The following is a 25,415-nucleotide window of genomic DNA, read 5'->3' as shown; positions in this document are numbered from 1 at the left end:
GTACTCTGGCACCTGTAATCTTGGCAGCAAAGCTGCATCTTACTCCCTTGCCCCTTGTCTGCAGGAGGAGGAACTTTAGTCCCTGCCAGAGGCCTAGACTCACTTTCGAAAAGCAGAAGGAAGTCAAGTGGAAGTAAAAGCCCTGAAGGATGGTGGTGGCTGTGCTGAGCCATGGCTGGTCCAGCGAGGAAGCCAGCCAATGGCTGTACCACCTCGGGGCGGTGCCCCTGCAAACTCACTGTGTACCTGGAGACTGGTTTAGGTCCCACCAGATAACTCTTGAGATTTATCTGGGAATTATAATCTGTGTTCTACATGCCGCTATTTAACCTTCAAGTTCTGACAGTAATGAAACTGTAAATCAGACATTTGAGTCTAAAACATAGTATAAGGAAGGATTAATTTTATTGTAAGAGAAACCTGGCAGTTAAGTATAACATAAAGGCAAACACTTCATGCACTGCCCAAGGATAATTTGATACCTGCTATAAGATATATTTCTTCCTTGGGTATTGTGTTTAATAAAATGTATTTTGACACTAACATTCAATATCTTTAACATTAAATAATTTAGAACTAAACTATTACTATTTCTTTTATTCTTTTTATAAGGTGTTTTATAAAATATTTATTTACACTTGTGGTTTTAAAAACCCATAAAATACCATAGAAACTTTTAACCTTTATCTTTAAAAGCTGATTATCCTACTAATGAGCTAACATAAATTCCTGTAAGGGTGGAAACCAAGATAATTGCATCTTTCAACCTTTACATTTAACCTATATTAATCAGGGTAGATTAAGGAAGGTGAATAGGTCCTATTTTTCCCAAAGGCAAATACTGATTGACAAATTAAAAAAATACGTCTTGCATTCTCCAATTAACATCTAAATGTAACATTTAGCATTTTCCCCCCAGATGAATTCTTATACATTAGGATTCATTTTAATTTCAGTTTACCAATGATATATATTTTACAAGTCTTATTCCTACCATAACTAGATTAACAGTACAGCAAAGTCAAGGGAGAGTGAGAATAAAATAAAGTTTTGCTTTGATCTCAATATATTTCAGTAGCTAAAATCAGTAAAAGTCATGAAATAATTATTTGCTAGATCGTGAAAAGTGTATAAAAATTAATGTCTAAAGTTTTTTATGTACTTTAAATGGAATTTTAAAAAAATGCACATGCTAAAGAACATTATGTGAAATTGGGAACAATTAACTTAAGAACATTTCTACATTCACATTTATAATCTGAAATATCACAAATTGAATACAATCTAAACCATTAAAGGCCAATTTATATTAATTACAACAGAGGAGTATAAATAAAGTTTTCAATGAAGAGAATTAGAATATTCTAATTTGATTTAGACAGACTATGCATTGTTTACCTGTAACATCTTCTCATACAAAAAATTTAGAAATAAAAACATTCAAATAAAAAATTTTATACTAACAGACTGATGTAAAAAGTGAAATTAAAAGTACTATTCTAAAAACATGGAGATAAATGATATCACCCTTGGCTTTGATTTTCTGAAGGATTAGATTGTTTGGAAAAGAAGCAGTGATCTACTTTTAATCTGATGGTGGCACAAGGGGAAATGATAGAGTGGCCATATATTCTTTCACTCAAATGGTGAGCAGAGAGAAGCCCTCTCTCTACCAACAATATTCACACATACACCCAATGAAGCATACTGGAAAACAAAACAATCTATATAATAAGGGCCTAAGCGACCATTAAGGAGGAACAACCAGAACAACCAGTCGCTATGATGTGCACTGACCACCAGGGGGCAGATGCTTAATGCAGGAGCTGCCCCCTGGTGGTCAGTGCACTCCCACAGAGGGATCGCTGCTCAGCCAGAAGCCAGGCTTGCGGCTGGTGAGTGCAGCAGCGGTGGCGGGAGCCTCTCCCGCCTCTGCTGCAGTGCTAAGGAGCAGTGAGCTGCGTGGTAAGGAGCAGCAAGCAAGCAGGTGGTAAGGAGCAAGGGATCCCAGATTGCAAGAGGGATGTACGACTGCTGGCTTAGGCCCAACCCACACAGGTGGGGCTGAAGGACCCCTCCCCCACCCCAGTGGACGAATTTTGTGCACCAAGCCTCTAGTGCATATATAAGTTCCCAAATAAATGTACACTTGATTGGTAAAGGTACTCAGAATACTGGAGGTAAAATAAGGCCTGTTCTCTTCTACTACTTGTTTTTTACATTCATTCATTTAGCAAATACTTAATGAGCATCTACTATGTACCAGGCACTGTTCTAGACACCAGGGATGCATCAGTGGACAAAACATATAAAATCCTTACACTCTTGGAATTTTCACTATCAATACATACTTTCTGTTTGTCTATAAGATGCTACTAGTGAAATAAATGTAAGTAACTATGCTATTATTGTTAATAGAATAAAACATGGCATTTGGTGTAACTGTACTGTCACAGGCGGGACATCATGAAGAGTATAAAACAGACAAGTCAGACATGCATTTCAACTTGGATGATAACATAATTATAAAAGTAGAGCAGCAGTACCCAAGACTCTCCAGGATATGCTGAAAAGGGGATACAAAATTGAATACCCCACTCCATCGTCTCATGTGCAGAAGGATGAAAATCAAAGCAATCAAGTTGGATTTTTCTGAGAGCATTATTTCTGATTTAACCCTAATAGAAATTTTCTGAATTAGTATGAGTAACCAAGTGCATGAACAGAAAATAGGAAATCTGTTCAGGTCCATATTCCAAAATAGAATGATGACAAATTTTGAGCTAAGAAATCATGATTAAGATCCTTCTTTAGAAACTGATAAATATGGGACACAAATTATCAACTTCTTTTAACTTTTTGTCTAATGAAATTGACCCTTTGTAGAAACTGATCAAAGAACTATTATCATAAAGATGAATTCTTGTCTTCTTCAAAGAATCCCACAAACTTCAAATAATTCTATATCAGTCTTGTGCAGTGAGACAACCAATAGATTCTATTAACAATATTTCATTCTTAAAATACCTCTCTACTAAAATTTTTCTACACATCTGAAAATTACCAATTACGTTAATAAAATTTAAAATACCATTAGCCGGTGGTTTTCAAGTAGAATGTATGCAGTAGTTTACTCTAGTTGTTAGATAAATCTAACAAGAATTAGGAGCATTACTAACTTCCTAAGAACAGAAAGACAACAGGGTCTTCTGGGCTCAGGGGGAAAGAAAACCTGACTGGTCAGAACACTGATCCTTTCTCTGCTCTTTACAGACCATTTGTAGAATCATTTGATTTTTAAAGACTTATCTATAAATGTGCTTTTAAATGAATGTAACTGTCCCTCAGAAGTGTAATAAAATGAATCAGGACATCAAGAGAAAGAATATTACTGCATTAGCAACATTTACGCCCACTCTTTCTACATACTGAAATGACTCTGGCAGCTGTAAACAATATGGAAGATTTGTCATGCTATGTAATAAAAAGAATGAAGCCAAAGCATAACTAACAGTTAACTGTTGTTTATGCAGCTTAATTCACACGTTCATTAACACTAAATATTATAAATATTACTTCACAGATTCTAGAAGAAAATAATAATTTCAAAAAAACCCCAACCTCTTTGAAAAGTTTCTAACAAATCAACAAATAAAATTATACAAAAATTCTTATGCCCACATTATTGTTTATGAAAATACCAAGATGAATAATTCAAGTTAAAATTAAACATATAATTTACTAAACAATATACCTGAAATGAAAATGAAATGCGAATTGAATATCAAAGCACAACTTAGATTTGTAGACTTTAAAAAAAGATAACTGGAAACATCAGTGGTTTTTTTCCTTGAGTCCCTGGATATTTTGACTAAAAGTGAACAACAGTTTCATGTGCCATTTTCAAACCACAAACATCAGTTAGTCACCACCACCCTCAAAAACATATAACATAATGACACAATAAATTAGTCTTTACCCACAGCCACAGACTCATGCTAACACAAAAAGGATATACTTAAGGAACCTATAAAAGAATGACACATTGCATACAAATTTTCAGAAAAGGAAAAAAAATATATTCCTTAAAGTGTTTAAAAAAGAGGGGTCAAAAGTATGTTATATTAAAAGTTATATCTAAAATTTTCACCAAAAATTGCAGGCATTCTCCAAGTTGGCTAAACTGTTTTTATTTGCCATGATACTTCCTCTTGGAAAAGAAACAAGACAAAGTACTTCATCTAAAAACAACTAGGTAAATACATAGCATTTAGTGTTGTGTTGGAATATAAAATTTAAATCTTAAAATTCAAATCTTTAAAAAGCACAGTGAAAACATTTTCTGAGCCATAGGTTTCAGATTTACTGAAAGAATAATGGTATTTCTGAAATTTTATTTTCTATTAGCCAAAGGTTTTAGGTTTACTAAAAGAATAATTATATTTCTAAAATTTATTTTGGGTAATCTAATTTTGGACTTTTCAGTCATGAAATATAAAGAAAAATTTTTAAAAATCATAATAACTTATCTCTAAATTTAAGAATATACATGTTGTCAGTTGGGAGGGAAAACTAGTTTTTACTATATTGCCATTGATATTAATTTAGCAGAAGATCTATCTAAAACATTTAATTCATAGGTATATTTACTTACTAGTCAGAAATCAGGTTAACAAAATTATTTTTAATCAGTATTTTTATTGGTTCCCCAAAATTTGAACATTAGATGACAATGTTTCTAGTTCCAGAAAACTATCATCACTCCTCTTGCACTTACCAGTGTTGTAGTGCTGCTGCATCAGATAACAGAAGCTTCAAGAAATAGTAACACTATTCCTGTTTTGTCTCAAGTACTAGCAATTTATGGCTTATCTACAGCCTCATTTCTTCTTTTGGCCCAGTTTCATTTTTCTTTAGGTTTTAGGCCCTGAGCTTCTCTAAGCAGCTGCTTCCTGCCCATCTTACATAGTCTTTCTGATAAGCAAGTCATTTTCAAACAGTTTACCATTGGGTTTGGCATTAATAATATTTTTTCCACTTAAAGAATATTACTGGACATACAAGTAGACATAATCGTATCTCTGTCTCAGACAGAGATAGATGCAGATAAGCATTTGCTTCATAGTAAATAAATATTAAAATAGAGAAGTTTAAATGTTTAATATTCCCATTAATTACATTTTACAAATAAAACAGCAGCTTGTTATTAACTTGGAAATGTTATATTTGTATCAAAACAGTACAAAAACCTAGTCAAGCATTATACTTGGGACTCTACTTTTTAGAAATTCCACTGTACAAAATAGCCATTAAGTGATACAGAGATCTTAGAGGCTGAGAAAGAAAGGTTAAGAAGCAAAATAAATAAGTAAATAAATAAAATAAGCATTTAGAAGCAAGCAACACATGCAGAACAAGCAAGAGATTAGTTTACATGAAGAGGCAACTTACATGGCTGTTGAGAAGAGAGCTTCTGTGAGTGGACAGACCGTCAGACTTTTGCAGCGTCTCAATCGCCATTTCAATCTGATAATAGATGTCATTAAAAAAAAAAAAGGGCTCAAGACAAGATAGTAATAAAAGGCTCCCCAGAGAATTTTTGATAGACTTTTAAAGTTCAATTTCTTCTTGGATGGTGGCAAATGAATATCTCATCAGAACTGTGTGTCCACCATCTTCCCCCACCCCCAGAGAATAAAATAAAAATATGCACACAATAATAAGTCCATTTACAAAAGTAAACCGTTTTTTAAAAACATTCTCTAATTATAATCAGAATGGAGACCAGAGGAGCAGGAACCCCAATGGATTTTTCCAGCTCTGAGAAAACATTCTTGACTTTCATAAATCAAGATGTGGGATTGGAAGCACCCTTTCTAAATTTTCTCCCACCTGAAGAGTATTTAATTTCTGTTCTATTCTTTCATAAAAGAAAAATTACAGTGCAGATTTTGTTTAATATGCATTAGTATTTTAATGCAAATGTGCAAAGACACCTTCATTAATGTTCAAAAACTATTAAATCTATCCACCACTCTCTTAACCCTGTATTAAAATTTGGAAGTGGAGGGTCATTAGTATGAACAAACATTAAGATGTAATCAGGGTGCCTACATTATGCTTTAGGATGTGGTGGTGAGAAGGAGCTATTATAAATGACAGAAGAAATAGAACACAGAAGAGAAAAAAATTCAGAGCCAAGAAAGAAAAGGGACAACCACAGAAGGTTTTATTCCATGTAATCTCAGCACATGAGCAATCTAACACCTTAAGTAGCAGGTGTCAATGATATGAGATGTGCTCCCAATAACCTCATATTTAGAGATATCTATCCATCAGCTCCTACTATAAAGCATGTACTATAATTTGGTTCTGAACACTCTGTATTTGGTTATGAGGTTATAGTAACGATATTAACTAAAGTTAAATAAAAATCACATTATATTATTTAAGAGAGAAAATCCATATCATTATTTTTATTTTTACCATCTGACCAAATAAATAATTCAATATAAGAAGTTATAAAAATATTTAATCCTTTAAAGTAAAGATAATTTATTTATATTTCCACTGGTTAAGGACATTAATGACTCCTTGAAATGTTAATAAACTTCCAACTCCCACCACAAAAAAAGAGAAAGGATGGCAATATCTATATCAAAGTATTTTTTTTTTCAGATTTCTTAGTGGTGGAATACATTATACACAGACATTCAGTCTCAAATATACATAATTTTCTCCTAAACATGAGACTTAATCGTTTTAATTTTATTTTATATTATTTTCAAAGTGACTGGTTCTTCTTCTTATACTTTTATTAATTCATAAGATATAATACTATGTCTTATTCTATTGTTAACATTTTTTTAGATCACAAAATTAAGTAAACTGGGTTCTAAAACATTTCTCTCTGCCAAATGGGATGTTAATGCAGTTTATCATTAATACTTGAGAATAACCTGAAGTGATATTGTGCAAGTGAAACACGATACAATACAGAAAGAGTAACAGAAATTTAATGAGTAAACAAACATTTCACTGAAATGGTATACTGTAAAATTATAAAGGATCTCTTAAAAGGGCATCAATAAATGCTCTTCTTTTAAAAGAGAAAACATTTTTAAAAAGCTAGAATAACTTTCAATCACTTCTAGGAAGCATTTGCTCAAAAGTTTAATTTGCCAAAATACCTACAGTTTCATTAGAGTTTGAGGGAGAAAATTTTGAGGTTAGAGTTCAGTGTACTAAATAAAAATAATATGATCTGTATCGTTTAATTTTATACATTTAGATAAAAGGTCAAAACTATCAGGAATGTAATAGCTGAGCAACAATGAGGGAGAAATCCATGTCTGGGTTTATTAATAAGTAATTTAAAATTGGATAAAAGAGCACTTACTTTTCAGAAGAAAAGAAGAGAAGTTAGATGATCTGCTTCTATTGCTACGTTGCTACTCTACAGTGATCTCAGACTTCCAGACATTCCCGAGAGGGCCAGGGTATTAGGAAGTGTTCCTCTCATTTAGGGCCAGCTTTTGAAGAGCTTTGAGGGAGTCATAAAGTCCAGAAAATGCCTTGGTTCAAACTGGGCTCCCTAGAGATATGCCGACTTTCTAGAATTATTTGGACCTTGAGAATTTTAGTTCCTTTTGTCCCTTTGTAATACAGAATTAAAAAATGGACTCTTTCTGCCGTAGCTCAGTGGTTGAGCATAGACTTATGAACCAGGAGGTCATGGCTAGATTCCTGGTCAGGGTACATGCCTGGGTTGTGGGCTTAATCTCCAGTGTGGGGTGTGCAGGAGGCAACCAATCAATGATTCTTTCTGATCATTGATGTTTCTACCTTGACCTTATCTTCCTCTCTGAAATCAATAAAAAAATATATATTTTTAAAATGAACTATTTCTTTTGGCTGTAGAAATATTCTGCCCTGACTTAGGCCCATACTGAGTTTGGAGAGGCAAGCAACAGAAGGAGGAAACATGGGAAGATAGGACAAGCAAGAAATGAAAATTGATTGAAGCAGAGGACCAGCTTCTGAGCAAGTACACTGGAACCCACTTGGAAGCTCACAGGGTCCAAATACCCATGAGTTCTCTGAGGCATTAATTAGTCCCAATAGAAGCCATAACATTTAGTGACCACCTAGCTAAGATAAGAATTACAGAAAAGCATACAAAAAATACATAACATGTATTTATCATATTTATTCAATGAAAACATTGAAGAGAATTCTTATCTCATGAAAGGATCACAGCCCTGATCTATTTTTTACAAGATAGGTTTAATTTATTACACAGTGACTGTGCACCCATCATATATTACACAGTGTGCAGGGAATTGTGATAAAAAATTCATAACCCAAGGATATTATAATCTGGCAAGAGATACAGGGTATGGCATATGTATGTACAAATGTAAAATTAAACAAAGCCATATGTGTCAAAAATAAAAGAGTGGTTTAGAGATGTAGAAGAAAATGAAAACTTCTTTATTCATTAACTTTTGAGGGAGTCTTAGTCTGCTTCTGAGGATGTGATAGAAATTATGACCCCTCTACTTAGAAAAATGTATTTAAGAACAGTCTACAAAATTTTAGATTCCTTTTCTCAGAGTTTATAAGACTCCCCAAATTCAGAACTCAATGCTTTAAAAGATGGAGAACTCTCAGAAGTGGGGGTTAGGACACTGTAGAAAGGAAGAATGGACTCAATAAAACTGGGAGGCAGGAAACACAGTTTGTGAAATGTCGAGGAGTCCAGTTTGTAGGGTGTGATATATGGGACAGGTAAGAAGTGAGGCTGAAATAACAGGTTGGAATTAGTTATTGGTATGTAAGAGTCAGGAAAGAAGAAATGTGATTAAGGTTTTAAGGGAAGTGTGGGATGTCTGAAAATGTCCATTTTCAGATAAAGGCAGATGGGTTTTATTAGGTATAACAGACCATGCATGCCCTGCCAGTTGAAGGCTAAAATGTGTAAGTCTGAAATGTACCCAATAAATGATTGAATAGAAGCTTTCAGAGCACAAGAGTATGAGATGAGATTAACATCCATAGGAATGTGTTACAGAAAGTGAGGGCAAAAGAGAAGTTAGAGGAACAATGTAAAATCAGGGAAGAAGAGTAAAAATGAGGCAAATATTTGACATACAGTTATGGAGGATTAATCAGCTGTAATATTCCAAATGGATTATTGGTCTTGTCATAGTTTCATGGGGGCTATCCATATCTATGTATATGAGTAGGGGTTGGATAGAGAGACAGCAAACTATCTAAATAAATCATGATAATGGATTAGGATAAATTTCTACTAGGTCCATTGAAAGTTAAATTAATTTGTTAACTTTTCCATTATTATGTGTTAGATATTTGCATTCAAGCTTCTGGCGATTAAACCAATCTCAAGAAAAGATGTCAGACTTCAGCATTTTACACCACAAATAAAATAGTGAGACCAGAGTGAACTGGGGAGATCATATGCTTCCAGTTTACGGTAGATCATTCAAAACTTAAGTCCAATCCTTAGGAAAAACTTAAGAATTCTCCTGGCTAGAAATATACTTAGTACTAAATTACTTCCCATAGTACACGTAACTTGTCATATTTAAGGTAAGAAATGATAATCAGGTAAGACAGATGGGACATTTGCTTAAAAGTAGGTTCATGGCTCCAAAAGATCACCGGCCCAAATGTTCATCATGATATTCTCATATATCTTCTAAAGAAATGTTTCTAATCTCAACAAAGATATCACTGTAGTTTCATATAATAAAAATGATTCAATTACTAGATTATCAGCTAGTTAGAGTTTAAAAGTGATTCAAATTCAAGAAATATGTAGGGTTTTGTTTTTTCACAATAAAAATAACTTCCCCCACCCCAATATAAAACAACTTACTGACTGGCATGGTGCTTGCTACAATATTGGGAACTTCATCAGACTAGTAGAGTTTCATGAGATTTCATTCCATTTCAATGAACATAAAACCCCATTTGTATACAAGGTGCATTTAGCACTGTGTGTGAGTGTGTTTGTGGAGAGAGAGATGAAGAGATAGAGAGAGATGGAGAAATAGAGGGAGGGAGTGAGGGGAGAAGGGAGACAGAAATGTTTGCAAAGATATTTAACAGCCCTGTCAACCAGATTACAACACATCACCACCTAAGTGGTAAGAGGGACACAGTGTATCTATGTATATATAAGGAATGTCTCACTTTCTCTCCCCCTACATGATTAAAGGGAAGCAGAATGAATTAAATAATTAAGTATTACTAGAATACATAAGGAGGGAAGGAGAGGAGAATTACTTCTTGGACTGTCAATGCCGGGTATTCCAATAGGGGCACGCTGGTGAACATTTTAGGCAGCATGAAGAAAGGCACAGAGATAAGATGGCAGAATGTAAATGCAAGGAAGAGTAAAACTGGCTGAAGGATCAAGTTCCTTTAGGGATAGGTAAGTTAGACAGACCTTTAAAACATAACTTCAATTAAAAAATAGTTATTTTTTAAAAAGGAAATAAAACATTGTTGGAAAACTTTTAGAAAGGGAATAAATCTGATATGATAGCACTTTATATATTGATGTAGGGAGGGTAAAAATCTAGAGACAGGAAAACACCTTGGAAGCTATGGTAAAGGGAGCAGTGAAAAGAAGGAGTGAATATAAATGTATTTCTGAATTAAAGATTTAAAGGTGGGAAATTTGAGGCAGAAAACTTGGCAGTGCCTTATTTTTACTTGAAATGAACACAAGAATCTTTATTTCATTACTGTGCGATTATAACATTTCAAATACACCTATCAAACACATTGACATGAATAGATTCTAAAATGTTTTCCTGTTCATTTCTCTGCTGCATGATTTCTATTCTAAGAATACTGATCATTCTGTTATTGAAATTTCAACTCTCCTGCAAACTATTATAATCAGATTAGCAGGCAGCCCTGTGACAATCTGAAAGACTAATTTGAGGCCTCAGTGATATCTGTCTTGCTGAGTGTTGCTCTATTTTATCTATCTATCTATCTATCTATCTATCTATCTATCTAATCTTTTCCTTGGATTTTTTTTTTTATTTTTTAACAAAGTCCTTTTGCCCTTTTCTATTTAATAGTACATTTTTATGACTAAAGGATTCATGGTTTTTTTTTTTTGTTTTTTTTTTACAATTAAAAAGTTGGCATGGTAAGTAAATAGTGTCCATTTTCTGTCTAAACTAATTAAGTTTTAGACTATAATTATACCTTAGGTTATTTTTTAAAAGTCAACTCTCTGAAGTAAGCTATAGCATACAGTTGTATCTCTTATGAAATAATCATCATAAGACTGAGTTGCCAAAGGTATATACATCCTCTCCATGATTCTCTCATGCGAGGATACATGCCGCTTGGGAGTTTAGACGGGTTCATGATGACCCTGCACTATTGCCTCATAATCAGATAAGAAGCTGTGGCAACTATTCTGAGATCCACTGGTAGGATGCTCCATTTGAGATGACATGTTTGGCCTGAAAAAATAAGCTTACAGAGAACTGAGATTATTGGAGTGGGTGGTACTTAGAAATTTCCTATGTGAAAGAGGAGGTAAGAAAAATAACCATCCCAGCCACCATGGGCACATGACTTCTTAGAAAAATAGGTCCTGCCTGACTGGAACGGCTCAGTAGTTGGATCACAGTCCCAGGCACCAAAGGGTTGTGGGTTTGATCCCTGGTCAGGACACATACCCAGGCTGGGGGTTCAATTCCTGTTCAGCGCATCTGCGGGAGGCAACCGATGGATGTTTCTCTCTCACATTAATGTCTGTCTGTCTGTCTCTTTCCCTCTCCATTCCTGTCTCTCTAAATCAATGAAAAACATATCCTCAAGTGAGGGTTAAAAAATAATTGGTCCTTTCTGGAAGATCCTGAGGAACACATTTATGTAAATCTATGCAATAGCCCAAACAGAATATCATATATGTGGACAATTAGCAGTTTCTCCTAATGTAAATACTGACAGTCACTCCATTACATGCTAATAAGACAGAAGGAAAAGAACAATTATATCATCTTACTCATTGTCTTTATAGGTCAAGGCATATTTCTCTTGACTCTAAATGGCTCTTTAATCTTTTTTAAATACTAAAGGTCAAGATTGATGTATTCAACTACCATTATAATTAAAGTTGGTTTTATGGTAAAACAATTTCCGTTCTAGAACTGTTAAAGTGATTTAAAAATAGAAGTAATGCTATATGCTTGATGCTTTATAAAGCCTTTCTCATTTGATCTGCACAGCAACTTTGCAAAATAGGAAATGCAAGCAATATGATCTCCTTCCCACAGGTTAGAAAATTGAAGCTCTCTGAAATTGAGGGACTTTCTTTACATCACACAGGTATTAACTATGAGATTGGAATCCAATATTTATTTCTCTAAATTCAGCACCATTTCCATTTTATGCAAATATAACATGAATGTAAATCAAGTGGAAATACCGCACATTGTTTTAATAAAACTACCTTCTGAAGAGTGGCTTGTAAAATTAATATTTGCTAAATGATTTACTACTAACAAACAAGATTTACTTTCTAATAGGAAAGGGTTTAAATAGGATTAATAAGCATAATTTTAAAATTATTTCAAAATGATCAAGTTACAAGGCAACAAAACGATTTGAATGGATAGTTAAATTTTAATCATCATAAAAATAGTTATCCTTAATGTATAATGCTGCATTTTCTTATTAATATAGGTTACTCTGTTAACCTCACCAGTTACCACTTTCTTAGAGAAACAGCATTTTTGTTTCCTGCTGAGAGAGCAGCAAATGCTTTGGAGAAACCAACGAAGAAAACACACTTAAGCCTGAAAATTTCCTTTTGGGTAATTTCTCACCTAAATGCTAAGACTTTACATTTAGTTTGCATCTGAGACCTCAAGTAAGACAGAAATATTTCTATTTGGCAGCTTCTGTTCAGAAAAGGTATCTGTGATTGCCAACATGAGCCTGCAGCCACTACCCTTCCTCCTGTTACAAATGGCAGCCTCTCTGGGGAAGTATATGTGTGCCTGTGTGTAGGGGTGGGGGTGGGGGAGGGGTGACTTTCTACAGGAAGCACTTCAACCGGGACCACCAAAGCAAAGAACACTTTCACTTTGCATTTAGTCTGTATAATCACTGTAACACAGGTTTTTTCAAAGTTTGGTCCTAGAAAGTTGTTAGAATCACCTGGCACTTGTGGAGAGTGCAGCCAGGTCTCTCCAATATGCATTGGGAATGCTTTGATTTCCTATTCAAAATTAAAGATGCCAAATGGAGAGGAAAATAATCAGAGGTACTTCCACACAGTATGGATAAAGTATTGTTTCATGAAACTTTGGTTTCAATCATCTGCATATGAATGTACATGTGCATATACATAGTCACATACCAGTATATGTATGTATGTATGTATGTATGTGTGTGTGTGTATATATATAAATGTGTATTCATGAATGTATGCATGCATGTATGTATATAAACACTGCGTCACACTGTAAAGATATTTCTCATTGTAGGTTGTGGCCCCCAAACTCAGAATGCTCTGCATTAAGGAATTTAATTAGCTCCCTTAGAGTCGATGGAACCCTTCTTCGAAGGACTATAGGTGCCTCTTGGGCACAGGCAGCCTGGCCTGCTAATGTAAATAGAACTGCCCTCACTGAAGCTAAGTCTCAGAATAGCACTCTGTTCTTTAATTTGCATATTCAAATAATATACAAATCAACATATAAATACACCTTGCTCCACAGCAATGTTGTAAAGATGCTTAACTAGAGATTCAGGATAGATTTTCTAACTCCTAAAATAATTAGAAATACCCAGAAAAAACACCCAGCCAGCTTTGCTTTTCATCCCAGCTTGAACCAGAAATTAGCTAAAGACAAAATCTTAATCTTCCTAACCAGTTGTAGTTTTAGGTCTTGCAAATGTTTAACTATATGAAATCTTTCTTAGTCATTGATGATCTCACGACATCTAAAGAATAATTTTAAATTATTATTCTTTCAACCTGAAGTTTTGGCAATTTTGTAGCACCAGAAATTATCCTAAAATATTTATGGGAAAAATATTTGGATAAGAAACTAGCATGAATTGAACATGTTCTGAGAACATTTGTTTTAAGTTAGTGTACTGAAACCAAGGCTTGTTTTGGGCTTCCTCTGATCATTCTGTAGAGCCCAAATCCCTCACTCTCACCAGGACCCTATGAGACTGACCTTATCAGTTCCTGACAATAAAACAATTTTCTGACACATCAATTGCATAAGCACTCAGGACTAGATTAACACTCAGGAACTTGCTGGGTTAGGTTTAAGTGATGGGATTCAAGGCCAACCTTACATTTTCAAATGTAAGATTTATTTTTATTTTATTATTTTGATTTTTATTGTTGACACTATTACATATGTCCCCATTTTCCCTGAGTCCCTGCTCCCTCCTCCCTCCAGCCCAAACCATAAGGGTTATGCTTATATGTTTTTTGGTTAATCCCTTCACCTTCTTCCATCTAGTCTCTCCCCTCCCCACTGACAGCTGTCAGTCTGTTCCATGTATCCATGCTTCTGTTTCTATTTTGTTAGTAAATTTATTTTATTCATTGAATTCCACATATAAGTGAGATCACATGCTATCTGTCTTTCTCTGACTGGCTTATTTCACTTAGCAGAATACTCTCCAGGTCCATCCATGCTGTCTGCCTTTTGCAGATTATCCTGAATACTAAGAACATTTTCACTCTGTACTTAAATTTATATAATTATTAAACAGAAGTCTTAACAAAGCATGATCCTGGATCAGCATTAGGAGATTAATCTGGGCATTTGTAAGAAATACAAATCCTGGGCTCTTCCCACACTGAATAAAAAACAATAAAAAAAAGGCCCTCAGTTGGGGTCCAGGGATGTGTTTAACCAATGCTCCAGAGAATGCATACTCAAGTACAGAGTACCACTGCACTAAAACAGTTTTTCTTTTCTGGGGTCAGACTGCAATTACTACTTTAAGGAAAGTAAGCCGGGAGGTAATGGATACTCCTACAATGGTTCTAGCTAACTTTATTAAAAGGGCAATGTTGAAGTGTATGTATTATTTAGATTTCTGCTTTTCTTTCATTCTCTTGCTACTCAATCCCACTCAACTTTTAGGCAATTTTCCAATTTGTTTTTAGCAACAAAATAAGAATATACTAGTAAGCACAATTTTGGTGAATCTAAAGTTAATCAATTTGCAATTTATTAAAATTTGTGATTTGAAAAATAATGTGGTGAGGGAGAGGATGAAATTAACAACTTAAAAGAAGTTTGAGGCTACTTGTGAATTTCCATTTTTACCTTGAAGGATTAGATACCTTTTGGCACTGAAACTAGCCCCATTACCCACATTATAAGCCTTTATAATCTTTGAAGCACAATGCCTGGTCAAAGTGATTGCTCAGTGTTAGGTCGGAGAGAGCCCAGAATGGGATACATGCAGACATGTGACAAGATAATGGACTCTCCCTGGCATTTCTAACAGATCAGCATGCCAGACACATATACTGGCTACTCCAGGACCCCCACACAGATACTGACTCCTTCCTGAATACCTGCTGAACCCCTGCAGCTGAAACTTCCTCAGCTGAATACCTCAGCTCATGTCCCCGCCCCTCACCCAACTGCAGTATAAAAAAAACCGCCCCCCTCCCTGTTGGCGTGAACCCACGTGCCCTGTCCTTGGGGGTACGTGGGTCTCCTGGCGATGCAGAATAAACTTTCCTTCCTTCCTTTTCTGATCAACACTCTTTACTTCCTTCGCCGACTCCTGAGCCACCTAACCTAACACTCAGTAAATGTTTGAGAGAGTGAATAACTAAAGAAAATAATCCAGACTCTAAGTACATGAATACAAATACAAACATTCACTTTCCAAAATACTGAATTAGAATGTTTCTAAAAATCTTTACCAAGTGTAATGCCAGTTTTCATTCCTTAAACTTTCAACAGTCTAATATATATTGTGTTCCCATATGAATTTGGCTAATTTGTGGCCTTTTAGTTTATTATTGGTCTATACTCTTCTAATTACTGTGCCTATACAATTCTGTTTTGATTATTATAACCTTTCATTATTTTTCTTTTTACAGAATTTTCTACATTATTCTTATATGTTTACTTGTATAAACAGCCTTCCTCTAAAAGAAAATAATCTATTGGTATTTTGATTGGGATCATACTGAAATATTTTACGTTAATTTAGGGAAATTCATATTGTTCAATACTAAAACTTCCCTTTCAAATATAAAAGCTTCTTTTTGTGCCCCTTAGGATTTTTAAAATTTTTATTCAGCAGATGAATTTTACACATATGTTATTAGTTTATTGCCTGGTATATTTTGAAATTTTTTAAAATGAGATCTTTGCTTCCATTATATTTTCTAACTACTGCTTTTTACATATGGAGAAGCTATTGATTTCTTTGTATATTATCTTATACTCAGTCACCTTATTAACTTTTCTTTTTGATATAGCTTTTCATTTGATTCTCCATGATTTTTATCAAGGTGAACAATCATATCATCTGCAAATTCTGATCTACCTACCTCCTCTCTATCTTTATATTATATTTCTTCTCTTGTTTAAATGTATCTTTCCTATAATTTTGAAAACACAGTTTCTTTCTTACAAGGTAGATGCAAAAGTTACTAAAATTGATAGTAAGTGAATTTAAAATAAATGTGTAAAATTATTTCTAACAGTCTGAAGTTAGATTACAGAACTCCTAGTCCATGGAATTTACAGACACCTAGAGTTATAATCAAACACAATAGCTAGATTTTAAAAGAAACCAGAGTAATTCTGTGACCAATAAATACAACTCCCTTAATGCATGCTGAGGAAGTGGTAATCATGCTTTTGGGGTATGAACTGATAAACATGGGGACATACAGATTCCTCTCATTTGAGAATTGACCACTGGACACAGGCATTGTGTTTATTTTCACTCATTAAATTAAAAGACATGGGCCAGTGGAGAGGCAGTATTAAAATTATATGGGTCTAATATTGACTCATGTATTTCACAGACCACAGTGTATTTTAATTTGCCACCAATACATTAGATATTTTTTCTAGATTACCTGGTTTCCATGAGTGAAACATAAGTGATTCTTTGCCTTTAAAATGTATAGTAATTTCAAACAAGTAAACTAATTTGAAATTTGATTTCTAAATAAAAGGATCAAGCTAAAGTTATACCAGAGGTCATCTGGAACATAACTTACTTCCATATTTCAAGTAGAATTCATAAACATCATTAACCTTTCCTAATCTAGATTTCACATGAAATAGAATATAATCATTTCTAGTAAATGTTCTGAAATGATTTTTTCAGTGTGAAATAGCTAAAAATTAAAATTACTCGTTATATTTTGCTTTAGAAATTCAGGGGAATCCATCAGCTATGCTCAGGAGAGGCGGAGGCCCCTGTCATTCTGTTTGTCTTAACCTTCTAGTTTATCAAGATTTCCAGGAGTGGAATGTCTTATAGCTTTAACCGTAAAATTACTGCCTCTAGATCTTATCAGCTTCAAGGCCAGAGCAGTGTGAACTGACTGACAGCTAAATGGAATCTAGATGAAGTGATTGAGACTACAAGTCACTCAAAGTCCCATTTTATTAAGTGCTTTAAAAATGAGGTCCCAGAACCTTCAGTCAATTTAGGATTTAGTGTAGGAAGCAGAAGATTCGTGGTATTCTGTCTGAGGAGTTTCATTTGAGGGCTCACATTGGCTGAAGGAAAACGGGACACAGGAAAACAGAAAAATAGAACTGATTTATACATAATTTATGCACTCTTCTAAAATTTAATTAAAAATTCTTTCTAAGCATATCTTTATATATGATAATTAGACAGAAGTTTTTATCTCATGTGACTATATTGTTTTTCTATCTCTATATAGCTATAATCAATAATCCAACATTATTTTCACTTTTTTTTCCAATTTGGTAAGATAGACGGGCAGCTCAGCTCCTTCTAATATAGTCATTTCCCACAAATATAAGGAAGCCCTTCAAGTACTATTATGAAAAAAAAATGTCTGAGATATACTGCTAGGTAAAAAAAAAAGCAAGATGCAGTATTTTTATCATCATTTCGATTTTAAAAATGGTAATGAGAGAGGGAGAGAAAGGCATTCTACTTGTATATTCATAGACTATCCCAAGAATGACAATAAAAAGAACTTGATAACAGTGGTTGCCTTTAAGGAAAAGAACTGAGGAATAGGGCTGAGAAGGAGACTACATTATGCACTTTCTTATAGTTTTTGAATTGTGCAATTTAAGAATGTATAATTCACATAAAGAAATTAATTAAAAATCTAAAACAAAGCAAGTGGCCATAGGGACCTGCAAAGGAATAAGAAGGCAAAGTCATTTTCTGAGGCGCTATACATATTCAACTTAGAAAAAAAAATTCCCTACACTAAGTCCATAAACACATAAACCCAAGGATAAAAAAATAAAAGTATCTATAATTTTTAAATGAATTCTTAACTTTCTATAAATTGAGAAAGGTAGGCCAAACTTTTACTTATATAGTAACAGATGGTCATTCAAATTTTCACCCAAGTAATTGAAAGAAATGACAATATTTTATATTAATCAAAAGAGGGAGAGATACCAACAATTTTAGTTTCAACATATTTTCCTTGTGCCCCTTGGTGGAACCCAATTTTAGCAAAAGCCACTTAACACATATAATTACTAAATGAATATACAGGAAGATGTAAGACTTAGCTTTCATATCACAGTCTCAACAGTGATTAGTATAACCTTATTTAACAAACAAGAAGAAAAACACCCTTCATAATAAGCATCTAATTATAAGAATACAAATGTTATTTTATGGAGTAGTGAGTAAATGAAGTTCCTTAAAGCAAATTACTGTTAATTACTGAACAGTGTGGTGTAAGGTAAACTGTGTTTTGATAAGCACAAAATATCACCTACTACAATCACAAAATTTTGATATTCAAATGCATATTGTTTTCAGGTTTCAAAATTCTAAAATTCTGTAAGTTATATCATTTACAGAAAAATAATGAAGAAAAATAAATTAGAATTTCAAATGAAGGAAAACACACAAGAAACTTGGTAATGTAGTTAGAAGAAAGATCAAAGTATAATAAGTTCAAAATTATAACTATAGGCACACACAACCCTTTTACCTTAATGTCATGTGTTACTAAAATATCAACAATAATTAGATCCCTAGAATTAATTTAATGAATGTAAGACATTTATTCTAGTAGTAACTCAGCAGAACTCATATCCAGAGATGTTCTAACAAAAAAGTTACATAATGTTTTAGAATATTCTTATTTAATACTATCAGCAGAAATGCCTTTTAAATGTGTGTATATATTTATATACGTAAAACATATATATATGTAATCTGTACACACATGGTAATTTAAAAATTGGTACTTTGTACCATAACATATTCATCAAATAAAATTTAATTTGTTACCATCATAAACTTTTGAAAAATTCTGACATTTTTAGGTACCTTTAACATGGATAACTTTTACAATGCACAAGCAAAAATAAAGTTCTAAAACATTTTTATAAAATATATATTTTCATTTAAAGTTATGTAACTAAAGTAAATCACACGCTCAAATAAAAGTTGTCCATAAATGATTCAGAGATCCTTCTAGTATGAGAAAGATGGTTTTATATTGAATATTAGACTAGGCAAGAAAATATTCAAATGCTAATCATTTATTTTTCTTAGCAGTGGCTTCAATTTCAAATCATTATCTTTTTTCATTGCCATATCTTTTTTATTTTAAATATATTTTATTGATTTTTTACAGAGAGGAAGGGAGAGGGATAGAGAGTTAGAAACATCGATGAGAGAGAAACATCGATCAGCTGCCTCCTGCACACCCCCTACTGGGGATTTGCCCACAACCAAGGTACATGCCCTTGACTGGAATCAAATCTGGGACCTTTCAGTCCACAGGCCGACGCTCTGTCCACTGAGTCAAACGGGTCACGGCGATTGCCGTATCTTGAGAAAGTGGTTTGTACACTAGAGTAAAGTTTTCTTTGTGGCAGGAAATTATTCCTAATAAATTCAAATCAAAGTATTTCAGTACAGACAGAGGTCAAATGTAAGAGAGAGTCTAAGTAATTATTCAGAGAACCAGAGCAGGAAACTGAATAAAGGTGATAGGTTTGTGATATTTCCAAGTACCCATATTTAACTAGTTTTATCTCAACTAAGTTAATTAACAACACATTTCACATATTAGAGGTTCTTAAGAAACAGCCCAATTTCAGTCAGGAATTGTGTCTACAGAATAGGCTTCTCCTATACAGTCAGTTGCATCAGGCATGCTGATAGGTTGACTATTAAACAGCTAGAAGAACTGAATTTATATGGCACAATCTGGCTCAACATTTGGAAAGAAATGGCTTGAGTGTTGACCAACAAGTTGTTAAAGATTGTGCTCACAGACACAGACAACTGTATGGTGATTACCAGAGGAAAAGAGGGGGAGAGGGAGGCAGAAGAGAGTCAAGGGGGGATAAATGGTGACTGAAGGAGGTTTGACTGAGTGGTGAACACATAATACAATATACAGGTTATATATTATAGAATTGTACCCCTGAAACCTACATAATTTCACCCTAATAAATTCAATACAACTGAATGTCATCCCAATAAATTCAATTTAAAAAAATTTAAAGGATAAAAAATATTGTGCTCATATAACTTCTTTGAATGGTTCTATAGTAAATGAAACTGATACATAAAAATAAGTAAATTTCCCTTGATGACATGGGCACTTATCAAAAAATCTCTGAGTTTTAATAATCTAAACAACCAAAAAGCTACAAATATTCTAACATTTGGCAAAAGGAGGATGGAAGGAAATCTTAAATAAGTTTCATGGCACCCAAACTTTGTTAACTTCACTATAGTAACAGATGTGAAAATGCAAACAGAACCACCAGGTCTCTGTGAAAGAAGCAGATGAAGATCTCTAGCACCACTGAGAGGGGAACTAAAAGGGAAATAAATTTGGTAAGAAATACAAGTAACACTAGCAGATGCATATTTAGATAATAAAAATCTATCACATGGCACTATCATATGTGCTCTGATGAGGGCACCTATCATTGTTCCAGGCAAAACTTATCTTTTTATTTAACTTTTACACTCCTCTTGCTAAAAGGGAAATTTTCTTATAAAAATGAAAAACAAAAAACCATCTTTAACAAAATCTTAAATATGAATGCATTTTAAAACGTGTAAATTAATATATACAATTGATACTATGAAGTGGTGGGGTACTTTCAGTAGTTTCCCACTATTTCCAGTTGTTATAATTCTGTTACTTTATTTTTAATATTAGTTTAATTTACCAACTAATATAATAGAAATCATGCATCAAATTTATGTAATGGATAACTGAAGGAGAAATGCCACTTTTTCATACTGTATATAGAAAAAAGTCAAATAATAAATTTACCCTGTTAATGTTTGCACCTGTATTCACATGACCTGGAATAATCAATTCAGTTAACTTAGTAACAGCACTAATAAATCTAGGTAACACATTTCCAGTTGCTAAGTATGTTTAACAGGGAGCCAGAAATCAGTGTGAAGGTAAACAGAAACGCCTGGAGAAAATAAAGTAGGGGAAGGATGAGGCTGGAGACATGGTATGCTATCATGAGAGGGTGGATGAAACAAAAATGGGAAAATACTCTTTCTCTTCATTTTTCAGTTTTCCTAAGGCCTTGATAATGGCAAGTACTTCGCTTCCCACTGCAAATGACTTTTTGGGTGACCCTTCTCAGGAGCACTATAAAGTACTGGAATCTATTTTTATGTTATGGGAAAGATAGTTATTTTTACATCTAGGACATTTTACAATTCCTTTGTGAACATTATGATTGTAAAGCTGGGAGGAAATTGCTTAATCTATGTAACCACTTATTTTATCGATAGGTGAACTGAGGTGCAAAAAGGGTATCATTTAGTTTATAATCTACATAAATATATTGGGACTAAAAGGTTTAGACATGCCGTATCTATTGTTAGTACCTACTGTTAAGAAAACAAGAGACAAATATACATAAGAAATAATCCAAAAACACAAAGAAAAGGTTACAAAAAAGGAACTCTCCACTGAGAATAGCTACTGTTCTGACGTTAGTAAGAAAAAGTGAGCTAGAAGTAAAGAACTTCAAAGAATGGATTAGGGAAAAGGCACTAAATGATGAAAGTGTAAACACGTAATCGTTACAAACAGAAAAGTATGTATAAAGTACTTACCAAGTACATGTTACATCTTGAAAATCCATAAAATGAAAAATGTAAAGTTTCTCATATTATTATTTTCTAACAAATTTGTTTCTACCTCTATTTCATTATAAAAACAAAGTCTATGGTAAGATAAAAAAGGGGTGGTTGTGCTTATTTCAAATCCCCAGGCTCCTTTTACATAGGACATCTCGAAAACCAATCCCACTGCTACTTTAGCTAGGCAGTTCTAAATGACTACAGTCTTTTTATAAGCTTAGTTGAGGTGAAAATAGAAAGCTCAGGTGACAGAGTTTGATGATTTCAAATTCTACAAGCTTTCTATGACCATTTCTGTGACATCATTTCACTACATTAAAATATACTGTGTCAAAATAATTGTATTTATTAAATTCTAAAAACTTGAAAACTCAAATACGTGTGTTCCTAAGATGCTATTGGCTTATAGCAATGATCAGAGCCAACACAAATATTTTTCATTGGAACTACCTAGATCCGTGGTCAGCAAACTGCGGCTCGTGAGCCACATGTGGCTCTTTGGCCCCTTGAGTGTGGGTTTTCCACAAAATACCGCCAGACTCAAGGGGCCAAAGAGCCTCATGTGGCTCGCGAGCTGCGGTTTGCCGAGCCACAAGTTTGCCGACCACTGACCTAGATCATTGCTCCCCTAATTATCTACACCACTGTCTCTTTGGTAGAATAAAAAATGGCACATGGGTAAACATTTTTAATTTACTTTTAAAGAGTGGATTTTAATATAACTTAGAAAAAATACGTATCATTTTCTCTTTTAAAAGTGAATCAACTAAAAAATATATTAAATAAACAGTATAGGTGGCATGAGAATATGGCCAAATTTAAATGTCTAAGGTGTGGGAAATGTTGCCCTTCATAAAGTAACTTCTCTGGCAATTAGCTAGTACACATATTACTGGTGAAAGATGTGAAATTTCCAAACTAAATGATATTTTACTCTGTATATTACTTTTTGGTTTTTATCTCATAAAAAGCCAGTGTAAATCAACATAATATAAAAGTAAGTTCTTTGGGCAGAAATTTAAAAGATTTTACTGAATATCATTGAAGAAAACCTATTAAAGTTAGTATTAATGAGTGAGAATCCCTTCTCTTTTCTCCTACTGTTAATGAAAACTTCCAAATTCATATAATTGTGGAGTGCATATCAGGAACATTCTGCATAATAGCACACATACTACATTCTGGATTAATACGATAATACTAAACCTAACACTTTCTTGCCCCAGCCCAGTTTGTGTCGTTTTTTTCTCCCTATATTGGAAAATGTCAATAGTGGCTACCAAGAGGCTAAATGAAACAAATAAAAACTCAAATACTTACTGTCGCTGGGGAGGCCCGAGTGGTATGCGTCACGGAGTGACCAGAATTCTCCATTGAATTGCCGATCAGATAGGTTCCCCCGGAGCTACTGATGAGTTGTCCTCCCGTGACGCCCATCTGAATCCCACCAGTGCCCACCATACTGTGGGATGAGACCACGGTAGTCACCTGTGCAGAACTCCCTTGCGTATCAAAGTAATTCCCTCCAGTGTTTTGGCTGTACATCTGCGTTTCTGTGTAAGGATAAGTTGTTGTTCGGCTTTAGAAGAAGAAGAAAAAAGAAATTTACTAGCTTATTTATACCACTTTATTTCACTTTTTCTAGTGTGTATATATGTTTAAAATATATCCTTTGGAACATGACAAGTTTTATATTTTGTATAAAACTTCATTTCCAGCCAAAAACCGGTTTGGCTCAGTGGATAGAGCGTCGGCCTGCGGACTGAAAGGTCCCAGGTTCGATTCCGGTCAAGGGCATGTACCTGGGTTGCGGGCACATCCCCAGTGGGGGATGTGCAGGAGGCGGGTGATCGATGTTTCTCTCCCATCGATGTTTCTGACTATCTCTCTCCCTTCCTCTCTGTAAAAAAATCAATAAAATATATTTAAAAAAAAAAACAAAACCAAAAAACTTCATTTCCAGAAGTAGTTGTGTTTACTTTCCAACTTAAAGGTACGGTACATGCCTTTAAGTACCTCAACATGTTCTCTGTACTGTAGAACTCTTGCCCTCTACTTGTGTCTACCTCCAGCATATAAATAGGTTCAGGTCTCTTCCCCCAAAAAAGTCTTGCTGAGTGACTTCTTCAATTCCTTATAAAACTTCCTGCAAATCCCAGTTTTAGAAAAGTTGGGATCTGGCATGAGTTGGGGCTGGTAAGTCAACTCCCTATGCTACTTCACATTCCTAGGTGACTTGCAATAACCCTCCATGACTAAGGAAGCTTGCATGGATATCTGTCTTGCGACCATAAGATCTTGAGCAGTTCACTCACCTGTACCCTAAGTCCCTATCTACATCTCTCTCTTCCTCTATACTCAAGATTCTCCTTGATGAATTACTACGCTAGCTCTTCACGCTATCACTTTCCACTTCCTAACAACTGCAGTAAAGCTTCCGCTTTGGCCTTTTGTTGAAACTGCTTTTAATAAGGTCACTTGAGACCAAATCTAAATACCAAGATATAAGGGTTCTGTCAGTCCTTATCTTTGTTGACCAGTCTGCTATATAGCATTGTTGACTACTCCGTGTTGCCCTTTCCCTGCTCTTTCGGTTCTGATTAAGCTTATTTCGTTGATTTACTTTTCATTTCCAGTTGGTCATGACATTTTAACATGACTTTTTCACTTTTTATTTTAAGATAAGTATATGCTCATAAGAGGTTGTAAAAATAGTACAGAGAAATATAAAGTACTTTTACTAAAATTTCAAATATAAAGTTAAAATTCTGTTTGTCAATCTCTTCAACCCTCATCTCAGAGCTAGCCACTACTGACGATTTAATGTGTAGATTTTCAGACATTTTTATGTATACACTGGGTCTCTCTTAATCTCTCTTGTTCCTTAGTTTCTATGACACTTATTTTCCACTATTTACTTTCTCTATCACTGCCTTTAAGAACATGTCAAAGCTCCATTTTTATGGCACTTTAAACAATGACATCTTCTGAGGTCTCTATGTTTAGTTCTTATTCAGACCATATAC

At 34.1% G+C, this 25,415-nt stretch overlaps 1 protein-coding gene across 2 annotated transcripts in view; it reads right to left on the bottom strand.

Annotated features, from left to right (window-relative positions):
- RFX3 (regulatory factor X3) overlaps positions 1–25,415 on the bottom strand; it is a 277,450-nt gene that overhangs the window by 65,333 nt on the left and 186,702 nt on the right. For both annotated transcript variants that reach the window (XM_081103228.1, XM_081103229.1), the window contains exons 4-5: positions 23,710–23,968; positions 5,452–5,526 (exon numbers count right to left, since the gene is read on the bottom strand). In XM_081103228.1, coding sequence (XP_080959354.1) covers positions 5,452–5,526; positions 23,710–23,968 — 334 coding nt within the window. The remainder of the gene's footprint in view (positions 1–5,451; positions 5,527–23,709; positions 23,969–25,415) is intronic.

The sequence above is a fragment of the Myotis nattereri genome (assembly GCF_964212035.1).
Source record: "Myotis nattereri genome assembly, chromosome: 12".
NCBI classification, from domain to species: domain Eukaryota; kingdom Metazoa; phylum Chordata; class Mammalia; order Chiroptera; family Vespertilionidae; genus Myotis; species Myotis nattereri.
The sequence above is the reverse complement of the archived record's forward strand: the minus strand, read 5'-3'. Positions and strand labels throughout refer to the sequence as shown.